The 13067-nt window shown below is 65.7% G+C and overlaps 4 protein-coding genes across 4 annotated transcripts in view; all 4 read right to left on the bottom strand.

The window, feature by feature from the left end:
* Window positions 1-1583: 1583 nt before the first annotated feature.
* EMIHUDRAFT_55485 (hypothetical protein) lies at window positions 1584-2294 on the bottom strand (the record flags this gene model as incomplete). Its single annotated transcript, XM_005781218.1, has 1 exon — window positions 1584-2294. A coding segment is annotated over one exon (711 nt), but the record flags the coding sequence as incomplete, so codon positions are not given.
* A 3178-nt stretch (window positions 2295-5472) lies between these two features.
* EMIHUDRAFT_234519 (hypothetical protein) lies at window positions 5473-5976 on the bottom strand (the record flags this gene model as incomplete). Its single annotated transcript, XM_005781217.1, has 3 exons — window positions 5473-5643; window positions 5724-5807; window positions 5872-5976. The coding sequence occupies 3 exons, from the start codon at window positions 5974-5976 to the stop codon at window positions 5473-5475; spliced, it is 360 nt and encodes a 119-aa protein (XP_005781274.1).
* Window positions 5977-6340: 364 nt separating this feature from the next.
* On the bottom strand, window positions 6341-7151 carry EMIHUDRAFT_366100 (hypothetical protein). Its single transcript, XM_005781216.1, has one exon. The coding sequence runs from the start codon at window positions 7034-7036 to the stop codon at window positions 6440-6442; it is 597 nt and encodes a 198-aa protein (XP_005781273.1). The 5' UTR covers window positions 7037-7151; the 3' UTR covers window positions 6341-6439.
* A 2688-nt stretch (window positions 7152-9839) lies between these two features.
* The window catches only part of EMIHUDRAFT_114028 (hypothetical protein), a gene marked incomplete at both ends in the record, with an annotated part of 6238 nt that continues 3010 nt past the window's right edge, over window positions 9840-13067 (bottom strand). The window contains 5 exons of the mRNA XM_005781215.1: window positions 9840-10099; window positions 11237-11285; window positions 11498-11803; window positions 11885-12247; window positions 12578-12814. Coding sequence (XP_005781272.1) covers window positions 9840-10099; window positions 11237-11285; window positions 11498-11803; window positions 11885-12247; window positions 12578-12814 — 1215 coding nt within the window. The remainder of the gene's footprint in view (window positions 10100-11236; window positions 11286-11497; window positions 11804-11884; window positions 12248-12577; window positions 12815-13067) is intronic.

The following is a 13067-nucleotide window of genomic DNA, read 5'->3' as shown; positions in this document are numbered from 1 at the left end:
CGGCGCGTCTCCTTCCGTACCCCATTCCGAGATGTGCCGCGCCGCGCCTCGTGCATTCTTCAGTATTGCCGGAGCCGTTCCGAAGAGTTCCGTCTCTAAATCTGTGATTCGGTGTCGTTGTGGCCGGTTTGTATGTTGGATATATTTATTTGAATCTCGATAATCATAAAACCGATGATTCCTTTCGGGGGCGCTTTGGGCCCCGCGCGGCCGCGCGTTTCCGAATATCCGAATTCCGAATCCGATTCCCGCATGACCTACTCTATGTATATTCTCCCCACACACCGCACACCCTAACCCTAACCTGACGAAGCCTGGCTTAAAACGCTGTGATCTCAGTGCGCGATCCCCGTGCGCCGTGGGCGTGGCGTCTTCGTGGCGTGCCCCCCGCCAGCGGCAGCCGGCGCCTTGCGTTTCGCCGCTCGTTCCCGGATCTCTTCCTCTCGCTCGGCCGCCTCCCGCTCGCTCGGCCACGCCCACAAGCCTTGGGTGAGGAGCTTGGTCGGACTCCGCTCTGGAGGCTCGTCCTTGGTGGTTTCGACGAGCATTTTGACCCCTTGAAGGCTGGTGTGGTTCATGACACGCGTCGCAAGGCTGCCGCGGTGGCCGTCCGGCTTGGTGAGCTCCGCGTAGTAGGCCTTGGCAACGAGCAGCGCGTCGTCGCTGTAGACCGTCGGCCTCCACGCCAGCACGCTCGCGGGCGGGCGTGGGCACTTCGTGGCGTCGGCCATGAAAGAGCCCTTGCGCTTATAGCTGCTGCACGAGTTGAGGAAAAAGTGCGTGCTAGGGCCGGCAAACATCTCAACAAGCCGCTTCCAGTGCATCGGCTGGTCGAACTCAAACGACGACGACGTGTTCGAGTGGCAGATGAGGTGCACGAGCGCGGGCGACGGGCGGCAGCCCTCCAGCATCTCCTTGTGGTAGTTCTCCGCCTCAGCGATGGTCGTGCACATCACCGCCTGGTACTTGCACGCCTTTGGGTGCGAGAGGTCGATGAGATCAAACGCGTTGAGGATCTCCTTGACCTCGTCGATCTGGTCGATCGAGTCCTCTGATGAGCAGAGGACGAGAATGGACCGAGGAAAGCACTGCGCGCTCATCGACGGGATCTCCACCTTGACGCGCACCTCCGTCTCGACATGCGGCTCCTTGGAAGAGGTTGCGGAGGAAGTGCCAACAAGTGCAGAGGCCCCACCGGCGGCGTCGCCAGCAATGGCTGTCTTGATGACATCCAGGGTGGCGGTCTTCCGTGACAGCTCCTGCTGCGCGGCTGTCCTCTCGTCCTCTGCAGTTTGCCTCGCCCGCTGCTCCTCTGCCGCCGCGTGCTCGGCCGCCTTCTGGGCCTGCTGCGCCTCTGCCACCTCGGCCTTCTGTGCAGCCTTGGCCTGCTCTGCAGCTGTCCTCTCGTCCTCTGCAGTCTGCCTCGCCCGCTGCTCCTCAGCAAGAGCCGCGACGAACAGAGCCACCGCTGCCGGTGGCAGCGGTTGCTGCGGCGCCTGCACATATAGCCACTGCACCGTCTCGAGCTTGCCGCCCTCAGCGGCGGCGTGGATGGGCTGCCCGCCGTCGTTGGCGGTGGCGGTGAGCGGCACGCCCTTCTCGTGCAGCCACTGCACCGTCTCGAGCTTGCCCCACCTTGCGGCGTAGTGGATGGGCTGCCTGCCGTCGTTGTCGGTGGCGGTGAGCGGCACGCCCTTCTCGTGCAGCCACTGCACCGTCTCGAGCTCGCCGAACTTGGCGGCATAGTGGATGGGCTGCCTGCCGTCGTTGTCGGTGGCGGTGAGCGGCACGCCCTTCTCGTGCAGCCACTGCACCGTCTCGAGCTTGCCGAACTTGGCGGCGGCGTGGATGGGCTGCCCGCCGTCGTTGGCGGTGGCGGTGAGCGGCACGCCCTTCTCGTGCAGCCACTGCACCGTCTCGACCTCGCCGCCCAAAGCGGCGGCGTGGATGGGCTGCCAGCCGTCGTTGGCGGTGGCGGTGAGCGGCACGCCCTTCTCGTGCAGCCACTGCACCGTCTCGAGCTTGCCCCACCTTGCGGCGTAGTGGATGGGCTGCCAGCCGTCGTTGTCGGTGGCGGTGAGCGGCACGCCCTTCTCGTGCAGCCACTGCACCGTCTCGAGCTTGCCGCCCTCAGCGGCGTAGTGGATGGGCTGCCTGCCGTCGTTGTCGGTGGCGGTGAGCGGCACGCCCTTCTCGTGCAGCCACTGCACCGTCTCGAGCTTGCCGCCCTCAGCGGCGGCGTGGATGGGCTGCCAGCCGTCGTTGGCGGTGGCGGTGAGCGGCACGCCCTTCTCGTGCAGCCACTGCACCGTCTCGAGCTTGCCCCACCTTGCGGCGTAGTGGATGGGCTGCCAGCCGTCGTTGTCGGTGGCGGTGAGCGGCACGCCCTTCTCGTGCAGCCACTGCACCGTCTCGAGCTTGCCGCCCTCAGCGGCGGCGTGGATGGGCTGCCAGCCGTCGTTGTCGGTGGCGGTGAGCGGCACGCCCTTCTCGTGCAGCCACTGCACCGTCTCGAGCTTGCCGCCCTTAGCGGCGGCGTGGATGGGCTGCCTGCCGTCGTTGGCAGTGGCGGTGAGCGGCACGCCCTTCTCGTGCAGTGATTTTATGCGCGCGAGGTCCCCCCTCGATGCGGCCGCATACATGACAGAGCGCCCGCCGCGCGCAAGGCTCAAGCTCGGGCGTTGACCGCACCGTACAAGTGCGCGCACTAAATGATTTTCGACCGACCGCAGGGAAACGCAGGGGCGCCCCCCCCCGACCGAGCTGCGAAACAACGGCGTCCACACCGGCCGCCGCTCGAGAAGAAAATTTTCTTCGGCGCTGCGCGCCGTTGCAGTCGTAGCTGTAGTCGAGTGTAGGTACACGTATGTTGCAGCCCAGCTATCGTGCCGCAAAAAGGTCCATGTGGCTAGAAAAAATGCTGCCGGTCGCCTCGAAAGCGCCCGCCGGTGTGTGTCCAAAGATGTAGCGCTACAAGTTTTTGGGGACGCATCCGACACACGGGCAGGTTTTCGCGCTTCTATGCTGGCCAACGGTGATGACGCCGTCGCGTCACCGACGGCTCGTGCTTGCGTACGATAGCAACCCCTCGTCCGACGGCAGCGTCCTCGTGTCCGCCACTCCGCCCGCGCGGCATCATTACTGTCCGCCTACACCACTGCGGCCGCGGCCGCACTCGCGGTGGCAGGGGTTTACACGCGCCCCGGCGCAGGTGCAGCAGCAGCCAGTGCAGCAGCCAGTGCAGCAGCGCGTGATCACGCTTGCACAAGCGGTGGGTGGTCGTCATGTCCTGCAGGATGGGTCACTTTGGACGCGTCCCATCGGAAGGCCCCACGTCCACCCGGCTTCACGAAAGCACAGCGAGGCGCGGTGCAATCAGTGGAAGCACCATCGGCTCAAAAAGAAAACCGATGCTGCCCTGCAGGCTGCGCAGACAGTGCTGGCTCTTTATAGCGAGGCGACCCGGCGCGAGATGTTGGCGCAGAGCGAGCGTGCAAGGCAGGAGATTCACTCTCGCGCCACATCCCTACAGCGGGAGGTGAGTTCGCGGGAAGAGGAGCTGGTCGCGCTGCAGGCTCAGGTCGGCAAGAGCGTACAGGCTGCCTTTGCTCAAGGTGAGCAGAGTGGCTATGCGTCTGGAGCGGCTGCAGGGAGCGTCGCGTTGGCGACTGCAAAGGCACAAGCTGCCGCCTGGCAAGAGCGAGCCGAGATGCGACGGGCCGAAACGCATTGAATGGCGACTGAGCTCGGCATCACATCTAAAGTCGAGCGCCGGCTGCGGAGCAACACGGACAAATAGACATCACAAAAAAGTGGTCATTGTCACACCACCCGTATTTGCAACTAGTGTCTAGTCTCAAGGAAGGTGTTCCGGATGACGGAAAGGGTAAGGTACAAGGTAAGATGTAAGGTAAATTTCTCCACACACACACAAAGTGGGGTGGGGCAAGCGCCGAAGGGGGGGCGACCCTCGCATCTCCACACCCGGACACGGGCAAAGTGTGAGCTGTGAGCCCCACGGCGTCAATGCTACTTGCTACCCCATGCTAGATGCTAAAGGCTGCCTAAAGCCGTAGAGCCGTAGAGCTAGAGGCGGAGCAGTCTGCTCGTTTACCACATCGGCAAAATGTAACAAAAAATGCGTTTGACCGCACGAGTGTACTAACCGACGCGCGCGGAACCCCGGCGCCGCAAGCTCTCCTCAGCTGGCCGCGACGGCGAAGGTCGATCGCAGCGCCTTGAGCGCCTTGCCGGCGCGGCGCCACTCGTCGGGGGAAGCGTCCACCCGAAGCACGTGCAGCTGCCTGACGATGGATCAACCAACCAGTCAAGACGGTCGATGTATGAACTCATTCTCTCGCCCCGCGGCAGCAGCGGCCTATCGCGCACACACGCCGAGAGGAGGACGACGAGGGAAGGGAGGCAAGCGGCGGCGAGCGTGTCGTCGCACCTATCTCCCACCGCTTTGCTTGAGCGGCGAGCCGGCCTCGCAGCAGGCGGCGGCGGCACGCAATGCCGCACTTTGTCGCCGGCAGCGCCAGGTCGTAGTCGTAAAAGACGACGCCTGTTCACGGCTCGAGGCGTGAAGAGCGTCTCTCAACAGTTGTGCGGCTGTGGAGAGAGCGGCGCCGTCGGCGGTGCGGCGCGCGGCAGCCACCAGGTCCGCCTGAAAAAGGATGGCAGAGGAGAGGGTGGCGTGTCGCTCGAACGAGTGTCGGAAGCGTCACGGAAGCGTCTCGGAGGCGTCTCGGAGGCGTCTCGGAGGCGTCTCGGAGGCGTCTCGGAGGCGTCTCGGAGGCGTCTCGGAAGCGTCTCGGAAGTGTCGCCTTCGCCAGCCCCGCCTCGAGGCCGAGGGAGGAGACGAGCTGGAGTTGCTCGGGCTTGCCGAGCTCGGCGATGCTGCTCGCGCCGGTGGGCAGCGCGCTCATCCGCACAAGCGACGCGGCGCTGCCCGTCACCGGGTCTCGCAGCCCGCCCGCGTCGGTCGAGACCCAGCCCTTGAGGACCTCGACCGAGGCGGGGCCGGAGCGGACGGTGCGGTAGGCGGTCTCCTCGGAGTACCCGTTCCCCACGATCAGCGCGCCGCTCGAATCGAACTGCGGCAGCAGCGCGTCCTGCACCACGCCGCCGCCGCTCTGCAGCAGCGCTCCGTCGGACGTGTAGAGGTCCTTGCCGCGGTCGGCCGCCGCCCGCCGAGGCCGCAGCGTCGCGGCGGAGAGGGCGGCCGCGGTTGAGAGCGCGAGGCGGCGGCGGCCAACCACGCGGGCGGAGGGCAGCACCGCGGCGGGCCAGAGCAGGAGAGAGAGGCAAACACTCGCCATCGGCTGGCCGAATAAGAATTTTGCAAATCCTCGCACCTGGCGCGCACTGGCACTAACACAGGTACACCGAATAAGAATTCGAGTCTGCGTTAGCTCAAAAAAGAATATTACAAAAAAGAATTTTACACGCAAGGCGGTCGCACGACACGATTCACGCGACAACAGGCGAGGCGCGGGCGACGGCTTCCTCAGAAGCCGTCGCCCGCACCACAGGAGCAGTCACACCACTCCCCCTGCAATTGTCCGGCGTGAGGCGTGCCTCGAGGCACGCGGCGACGGAGTCGAAGAGCGGCGCGATTTGCAGGTACTCCGTCACTGCCGCCTGACCTGTGTAGAGGTAGGCGAGGACGGCCTCAAAGGCAGCGGCGGGCACCTCGGGGAATTCACCTCGGGCAGCGTCACTTGAGCCGAGCCAGCCTCCGCCATGCCGGAGGAGAAGACGCCGTCGAAGAAGTCGGAGCCAGCCATCAGCACAATGCGGTGCGCCTCGAAGGCGCTGCCGCCAGCGTTCACAGTGCAATCTGGCCTTGCCCTGCTGCCACAGTGTCACAAACTTTTCCGTGTACGCCGTGCCACCACTTATGGCGACCTTGGGCGGCGCTGCTTGGGTAGCCGGTGTCGTCACAGCCGTCCGGGCGCGCTTGCGAGAGGACATGGGCACGGCAGCGGACGCGCGTGCGCTGGCAGGAGCACGCGGGCGTACACTGGGCGTACGCGGGAAAGGAACCCGTGGCGTTAGGTTGCGTGCTCGAACCCGACTCGGAACGCATCATCGAGCCGATCTGGCGACCTCCCCTGTGCGGGTACGCGTCGGTGTGCGCGGGACCGTGGGTCCAAAGAATTTAAAGAGCATCATCGAGCCGCGCGTCGACCGTCGTCGCCCGACGCGTGATGTGGCGTGAAAGAGCGGCCGTAAAAGAGCGGAGCGAGCTTGACGCCGGAACGGAGCGCGGAGCGCGTGGGACCCAGGACACGAGTTTGGGGTTCCGCGGCCCTGCCATTCCAACACTAATCACTATCGGAGTAATTTACCGATGTCCGTACACGCACGGCGCACGCACGACGCACCGGCTCCCCCGTCCGGCTGCACAACGACGCCGCGGGCAATGCACGCCAAGTCACACCGGCGACACGGCAAATGGAGGGATGACGGGGTGAAGCTGACCATGCTGATTTGGGTGCATCATATCGGTCATCATCTCAACCAGGAACGCGATCACGTTCTCCTCGACCGGCGGGAACTCATGCACGAGTTTGCCGCCAGGGGTCACTCGGAAGCCGTCCGCTGAGAGTGAGCCGTGTACACGCTGCTCGGGCGCGCCTCGGAGCCCGAGCGCGTTGCGCACGGCGCGTTGCGCAAGGCGCGACGGTCCGCCGGAGTCTCGGGAACTGATCTCCTCTGCGAGGACCTGCATGTCGCGCAGAAGGCCTGCATGCGGCGCAGAAGGCCCGCGGGAGTCTCGTCGCGGCCCCGTGGTCCACACGAGGGCGCCGCAGGGGCACACTCTCCAGCTGATGTCGGCCACGCCACCGCATGCAGCACGCCGCACGAGCAGCTCGAGCGGGGACCCAGCTGCCGCACGCACGTGTGCCTCACTCTCCACGTCCCTCGCGCGGCGGGCTGCGAAGATGCATTCGTATGGTGGATGGAAGCTGGAAAGCTCCGTCGCCAGGAAGCTTGTGTCGATCTTCCCAGTTAGCAGGACCCCAGTCATCACGTCCGCAGGTGTCGACCAGGTCACCTGCGGTAACCTGTCCTGCGACAGCCTGTCAGCATACCTGTCGTCATGCAATAGCCTGAGTGTCACACGCGACTCGCGATGATGAAGCAGCAGCTCCACGTCGCTCGTATACAGGTAGCGCCACGCGCGTCCAGCGTCGCCAAGCATCTCCACGGCTCGAAGTGCCCATGTCGCGTTCTCGCCCGGAAGCAGTGTGGGCCATGCGGATGAGCAACGCTCCATTGCCGCCTCGACCACGGCTGGCAAGGCGCGAGCGAACACCACGCTTGCTCGCGCCGCGACTGCCAGGCGCCGCGCAGGCAGGAAGATGAGCACGTGCAGGACGAGCTCCGGGGGCAAGGCGAGCAGCGGCATCCGTGCGGGATTTCTTTCACGCGGCGCTGCTTGGGTAGACGGTGTCGTCACGAGAGCGCGGCTGGTGAAAACTGTGAAAACAAAGGGGCCAGGGGCCAGGGCTGGTGAACGTTCTTTTGGCCGCCACCCAGCAACTCATTCACGACCTCCGCCCTGCCCCGTCGCGAACGCGTTTGCTCGCTCGGGTGTCTGCAAAAGAACGTCCACCAGTCAGTCCTGGCTCCTGGCCCGTAATCGCCTGAGATCGTGAACGAGTCGCTGTGGATGGCAGCCAAAAGAACGTTCACCATCCCCGGCCCCGACCCTTTAATCCGCAGGTCGTGAACGAGTTGCTGCGTGGGTTGCGGCCAAAAGAACGTTTACCAGCCCTGGCCCCTGGCCCTTAGTACGCTTAGTCTCCGGGGTCGTGAACGAGTTGCTGGGGTGGCGGCCAAAAGAACGTTCACCGTCCCTGGCCCCTGGCCCCTTTGTTTTCACAGTTTGACTTGTTACAGAATGGCGGACCGACCGGTGTTAGTGCCGAAAAAGAACGCACAACTCACCTCCCTTACGCGTTTGGGCTCCTCCTTCGCTGTCCCATCTCCTCCGTCGCCTAGCCTCTGCGCTGTCTGGCGAACGCCTGTATGCCATGCGCGCGGACCACGCTTGCGTGGATTGTGGATACGTGGCTGGCAGGCTGACCCGTGTGCAAGTGACTGAGGCAGGGCCAGTGAGGGCGAGTGAGGGCGAGCCCATCGCTGTGACAGCTGGTGGCAGCCGCACAGTGGGCTGTGCCAACTGTGCAGAGCGTGTGAGCAGCAGAGAAGCTGCTCTCCAGGCTTCTCACTGTCGCAAAGAGCTGCATACCACCGAAGGCGCTGTCGAGGTTCGCCGAGCGCGACACAGATTGGGGGAAGCCGCCACCGACGAGCGCGTTGGACCTTTCACTCCGGACAAAGACGGCTGCACAGCGGACGGTATGGGCCGTGCAGCGGTCATAGCGGCGAGGCGCGGGACCGTCTGTGGCGAAGTGGGTCGCGTCCCCCGATTTCCGTCAACTCACGGTCCTTCCCCCGTAAGAGGTTCCTCTTTTCTTCTCCCCCCCATGCTGTGAGAGAGAGAGTTGTTTTGTTTAAATTCTTCTCCCCCCCAGCAAGGCGCGCGATCCTCATCTCTTTCCCGCCTGGGCGGGGCGGTAGGCGGGCGCGGTGCAGTGCGGCGTGTGTGTGCGAGTGACTGCTACCAGGGACCATGGGCGTATTATTAAAACAACGAAGGCGCTCTCAAAAAACGAATTTATGTATGTACGTACTTATAGCTTACTGGGAGAAAAGAGAGAGGCGGTTGTGTTCTCTAGGCCCCTAAGGGCCCTACGCGCGGCGTGAGAGCTCGGAAGCGAGCTTTGCACGGCGATCGAGGATGGCACGGTTTACCCCCTTCACCGAAGCGATGGAGATGCGTTCCGCGTGGTGTGACACAAATGAGAGGCGGGAGTGGGGAGGGTACGCGGTGCGGTCAACGCCCGAGCGTTGAGCCTTGCGCGCAAGGCGGTTGATCTTTGCAACTGCTGGCGGCGAGAAGCCGCCGCCGAATGTCTCGTGGAGAAGCAGGTTGAACTTGTTGCGTTTGGTGAAGATCCCATCATGGTAGTGGCCACGCTGTGACTTGACGTAGCCTTTGCCGGTGGTGTGGTCGAACGCCCGTTGACCACGGAACAGTGGAACCAGTCGAGGAGGGGGGGGACGAGCGGCAAGCATTGAGGGGGACGGAAGGCGGCCAATTCGAGCGGCCTTGCGGCGACGCGTGGGGGCTGCTCCGGCCGGGCGGGCGGGCGCCTGTGTGAGGCCTGAGGCGCATGGGCGACTTCGTGGTGTAGGAGAGAGCAGGGCTGCGGGCTCACGAGGCGCACGCGTCGCCGCACGCGCCGAGCGGGCGGCGGAGAGGCAGAAGGCGGAGCGCCGCGCCAAGGCATCCTGCCACCGCGCCGCGGTCAACGGGGTGGAGGGCGGGGTCCCGGAGGAATCTTAAATAATATGGGCCACGCACGCGTTGTCACGTCTGGCGAGCGTATGACGGGACTCGGGGGAGGTGACCAGTTATATACGACCCGAAAAGAAAAAAATCCGCTGTTTTAACAATTGTGAATTGGACCGTCTACATGCACATGCGTGCGCGACGGCGGTGACAATTCGTCGGACCTCGGGAGAACAGGGACATCGGAGAGTGCAACTGTTCACGAAGCACTCTCTCCGATGCCGGCATGCCGGCTGGCGGGGTCCGCGCGAGCCCTGCTTCGGCACCAGCGTGGCGTGTGGGTGGCGTGTGGGAGAGCCAGCCCGGCCTCGTCCCACACACGGCCCGGCGCCCCGCCACCCCGACGCGAGCGGGCAGACACTCGAGTCGGGAAGCTAGAGAGATCCCCTCGAGGAATCTGGGGTGAGGGTTAGTCCGACTCGTCGTCGCTCAGCACCACGCCGCGGCGGCGCGGCTTCTTGGGCTGCGAGTTGGCGGCAGGCGCCGGCTGGGACGCCTCCTCCTCCTCCGCCGCCGCCGCCGCCGCCGCCGCCTCCGCCGCCGTGCCCGCGGTTGCACCTCCGGCGGCGGCAGCCTCGGTCGCGGGTGCGTACGCCATGGTCTGCGCCTCCTCCATCTCCGCGTCGGAGGCGTCCCAGGCGGGCGCCGCCGTGGCGGCGGCCGTCGCTCCTGCGGCGCGGGGGAGATCTCGGCTGATCTCGGGTGATCTCGAGCGATCTCGCCGCGCCTCCGCGGCGGCGGGGGAGGCGAGGTGAGGTGGGCGCAACGTCTCTTCACACTCACGGGGGGGCAAGGGGGGGGGGGGGAGGGGGGGCAGGCAATCCTCGCGACTCCACGTCTCCAAACAAGGCAGGAGCGCCACGGCATTCAACGTGCAAGGCCCAGTGCGCGTGGGTGAGCGGTGTGGGAGTTTGCGGCGGCGGGTGGAGGCGGGCTGGGTGGCTGCGGAGGCGAGGGCGGCGGCGGGCTTGGCGGAGACGGGCTTGGCGGAGACGGGCGGTGCGGTGCAGGCGAGGGCGGTGGAGGCGAGGGCGGGGGCGGCTCGCCCGCGTACGCCATCGTGCCGACGTCCTCCATCGCCGCATCCGAGGCGTCGAACCGCTCGCTGGCCGTCGAGGCGCGTGGCGACGCCTCGCTGTCCGAGTCGGCGCCTGTCGCGGCTCCTACGGGGTGAATCGGGGTGAATCGGCGGAGTGCATTGGGCGGGAGCGGCGAGGGAGAGAGGCGGCGTGGAGGTGGCAGGGGGAGAGGGCCAGCTGGGTGTGAGTCGCCTGGGTCGGACGGCTCCTAACTGACTCAACTGTAGTAGCGATCTACTCGCGTGTTTGTGAGCTCATAGCTGTGAAAAGCTCGCGCTAGGTGCCGCCCTCGCATTCGCCTTCTTGGGGCCCAGTGCTGCCTTCTGACTGTCGTTGCTGTGTCTCTCCCTTGCTCGACGGCCTGTGCTTGTGCGTGTCTTTGGCCCGGGGTGATGTCTTTCGCGTGAAGAGACCGACACCCTCAGGGGTTGGGAGCACGGCATTGAGAGCACAGTGCGCGAATACGAGCGGCGCAGATGCAGTGAATGCGGTCGCTGGCTGGGTCGGCGCCTTCGTCCGCCGAGACAGGGAGAGGTGTGGTGAGGGGTGGTGAGACTGCGCCGAGAAGGGAGAGGTGTGGTGAGGGGTGGTGAGAAGCCAGTGGCATACGCCACGCCCGGGAATGGTGTGAGCGAGCGTGAGAGAGACCGCGGAAGCGATGGCGAGACAGAGGCCGTGAGCGAGACAGGGAGGAGCGAGCTAGTGGGAGAGGGAGAGGAAGAGGCACCTGCGGTCGCGGGTGCGCCGGCCGGAGAGAGGGGCAGCTCGCCATCGTCCTACAGAGTCGAGTACCGTCACTCCTCACTGCCACTCGGTGCCGCACAGCGGCGAACTCTCCTCGTCCTCCTCCTCCTCCGCCGCCTCCTCCCGCTCCGCCCCCGAAGCGGCGGCGGCGCGAGGGGAGACGGGGGACGCAGGCGGCCGCCCGCGCTTAGCGGCCGGCAGTGCCGCTCCTGTCAACCATAATTAATGGTTCACGATGAGGAACCAGCTCTCGCTTAGCGGCCGGCAGTGCCGCGCCGATCGCAGCGTCCTCGTCGGAGGAAGCCTCGTCGTCCGAAGGCGGGAGCGAGGGCGGCAGCGAGGGCGGCAGCGAGGGCGGCAGCGAGGGCGGCAGCGAGGGAGGCAGCGAGGGAGGCAGCGAGGGCGGCAGCGAGGGAGGTGCCGAAGCCTCGTCGTCCGAAGGCGGCAGAGATGGCGGCAGCGACGGCGGCAGCGACGGCGCGGACGGCTCCGATCCCGAGTCGGGAGCGTCGTCCGGGGAGAGGCGGAGCTTCTTGGCGCGGTGGAGCACCTGTCAATAAGAGGTGATGAGTAAGTACTCTCATTCCTCGGGGGAGAGGCGGAGCTCTTCTTCGGGCGGGTGGAGGACGACCTCGTTGGCGCTTCGCGGCGCGAGGTGTCCGGCGACAGCGTGGTGCCAGTCGGGGGTGGTGCCCACGTAGCGCGGGTGCCAGTACCGCAGCAGCGCGTCCTCCTTCTCCTTCCACGCCGCCCGGCGCGGCGCCTTGCGGCGCGCAGAGCCCGAGTCAGCCGCGGCAGCGCCGTCGGCGCCGTCGGCGTCGGAGACAGCGGCAGCCTCGTCGAAGGCGTCCGCGGCCGCCTCCTCCTCCGGCAGAGGCCGCTTGTCGCCCCTCCCCTCGCGCTGCACGTAGCCTCCCTCGACGATCTGCTCGCAGTCGCTCGGCCGGATGTGGAAGAGCGCCTCGACGAAGAGGGCGGGGTTGCGGCTCGCGACCTGAGGTGTGGGGAGATGTGGGGAGATATGGGAGATCTGGGGAGATATGGGGTTGCGGCTCGCGACCTGAGGTGTGGGGAGATGTGGGGAGATGTGGGGAGATCTGGGGAGATATGGGGAGATATGGGGAGATGTGGGGAGATGTGGGGAGATATGGGGGGGGTTGCGGCTCGCGACCTGAGATATGGGGAGATCTGGGGAGATCTGGGGAGATATGCGGAGATATGTGGAGATATGTGGAGATATGGGGAGATCTGTGGAGATCTGTGGAGATCTGGGGAGATCTGGGGAGATCTGGGGAGGTGTGGGGAGATCTGGGGAGGTCGCAACCTCGAGGAAGCGCTTCGCGGCGAAGGCGCACGTGCCCCGCACCTCCCTGTGCTGCGGCAGCTTGGACGCGGGGCTCTGCAGTACGTCGTCGTACACCGCGAGATGCTGCAGCTCAAACAGCATCGCCTCGAGGCCGCACTGCTTGACGAGCCGCGAGAGGAACATGCACGCCGCGTGGGCCACCTCGGGCGGCAGCGTCGCAAAGTGGCGAAGCAGCGCAATGTACCGCCGGATGACCTGCCGGTCCGAGAGATGGGGAGGTATGGGGAGAGATGGGGAGAGATGGGGAGAGATGTACCGCCGGATGACCTGCCGGTCCGAGAGATGGGGAGAGATGGGGAGAGATGGGGAGAGATGGGGAGAGATGTGCCGCCGGATGACCTGCCGGTCCGAGGCGAACTGGAAGAGCTCATGCTCGAAGTCGAGCGCCACCTCCTCCACCACCTCCCGCCCCTCCTCGTCCTCGTCGTCTGCGCCATCGCCCTCGCCG

This window comes from Emiliania huxleyi (genome assembly GCF_000372725.1).
Source record: "Emiliania huxleyi CCMP1516 chromosome Unknown EMIHUscaffold_205, whole genome shotgun sequence".
Taxonomy (NCBI): Eukaryota; Haptophyta; order Isochrysidales; family Noelaerhabdaceae; genus Emiliania; species Emiliania huxleyi.
This window is presented reverse-complemented; position numbering and strand designations above follow the sequence as displayed.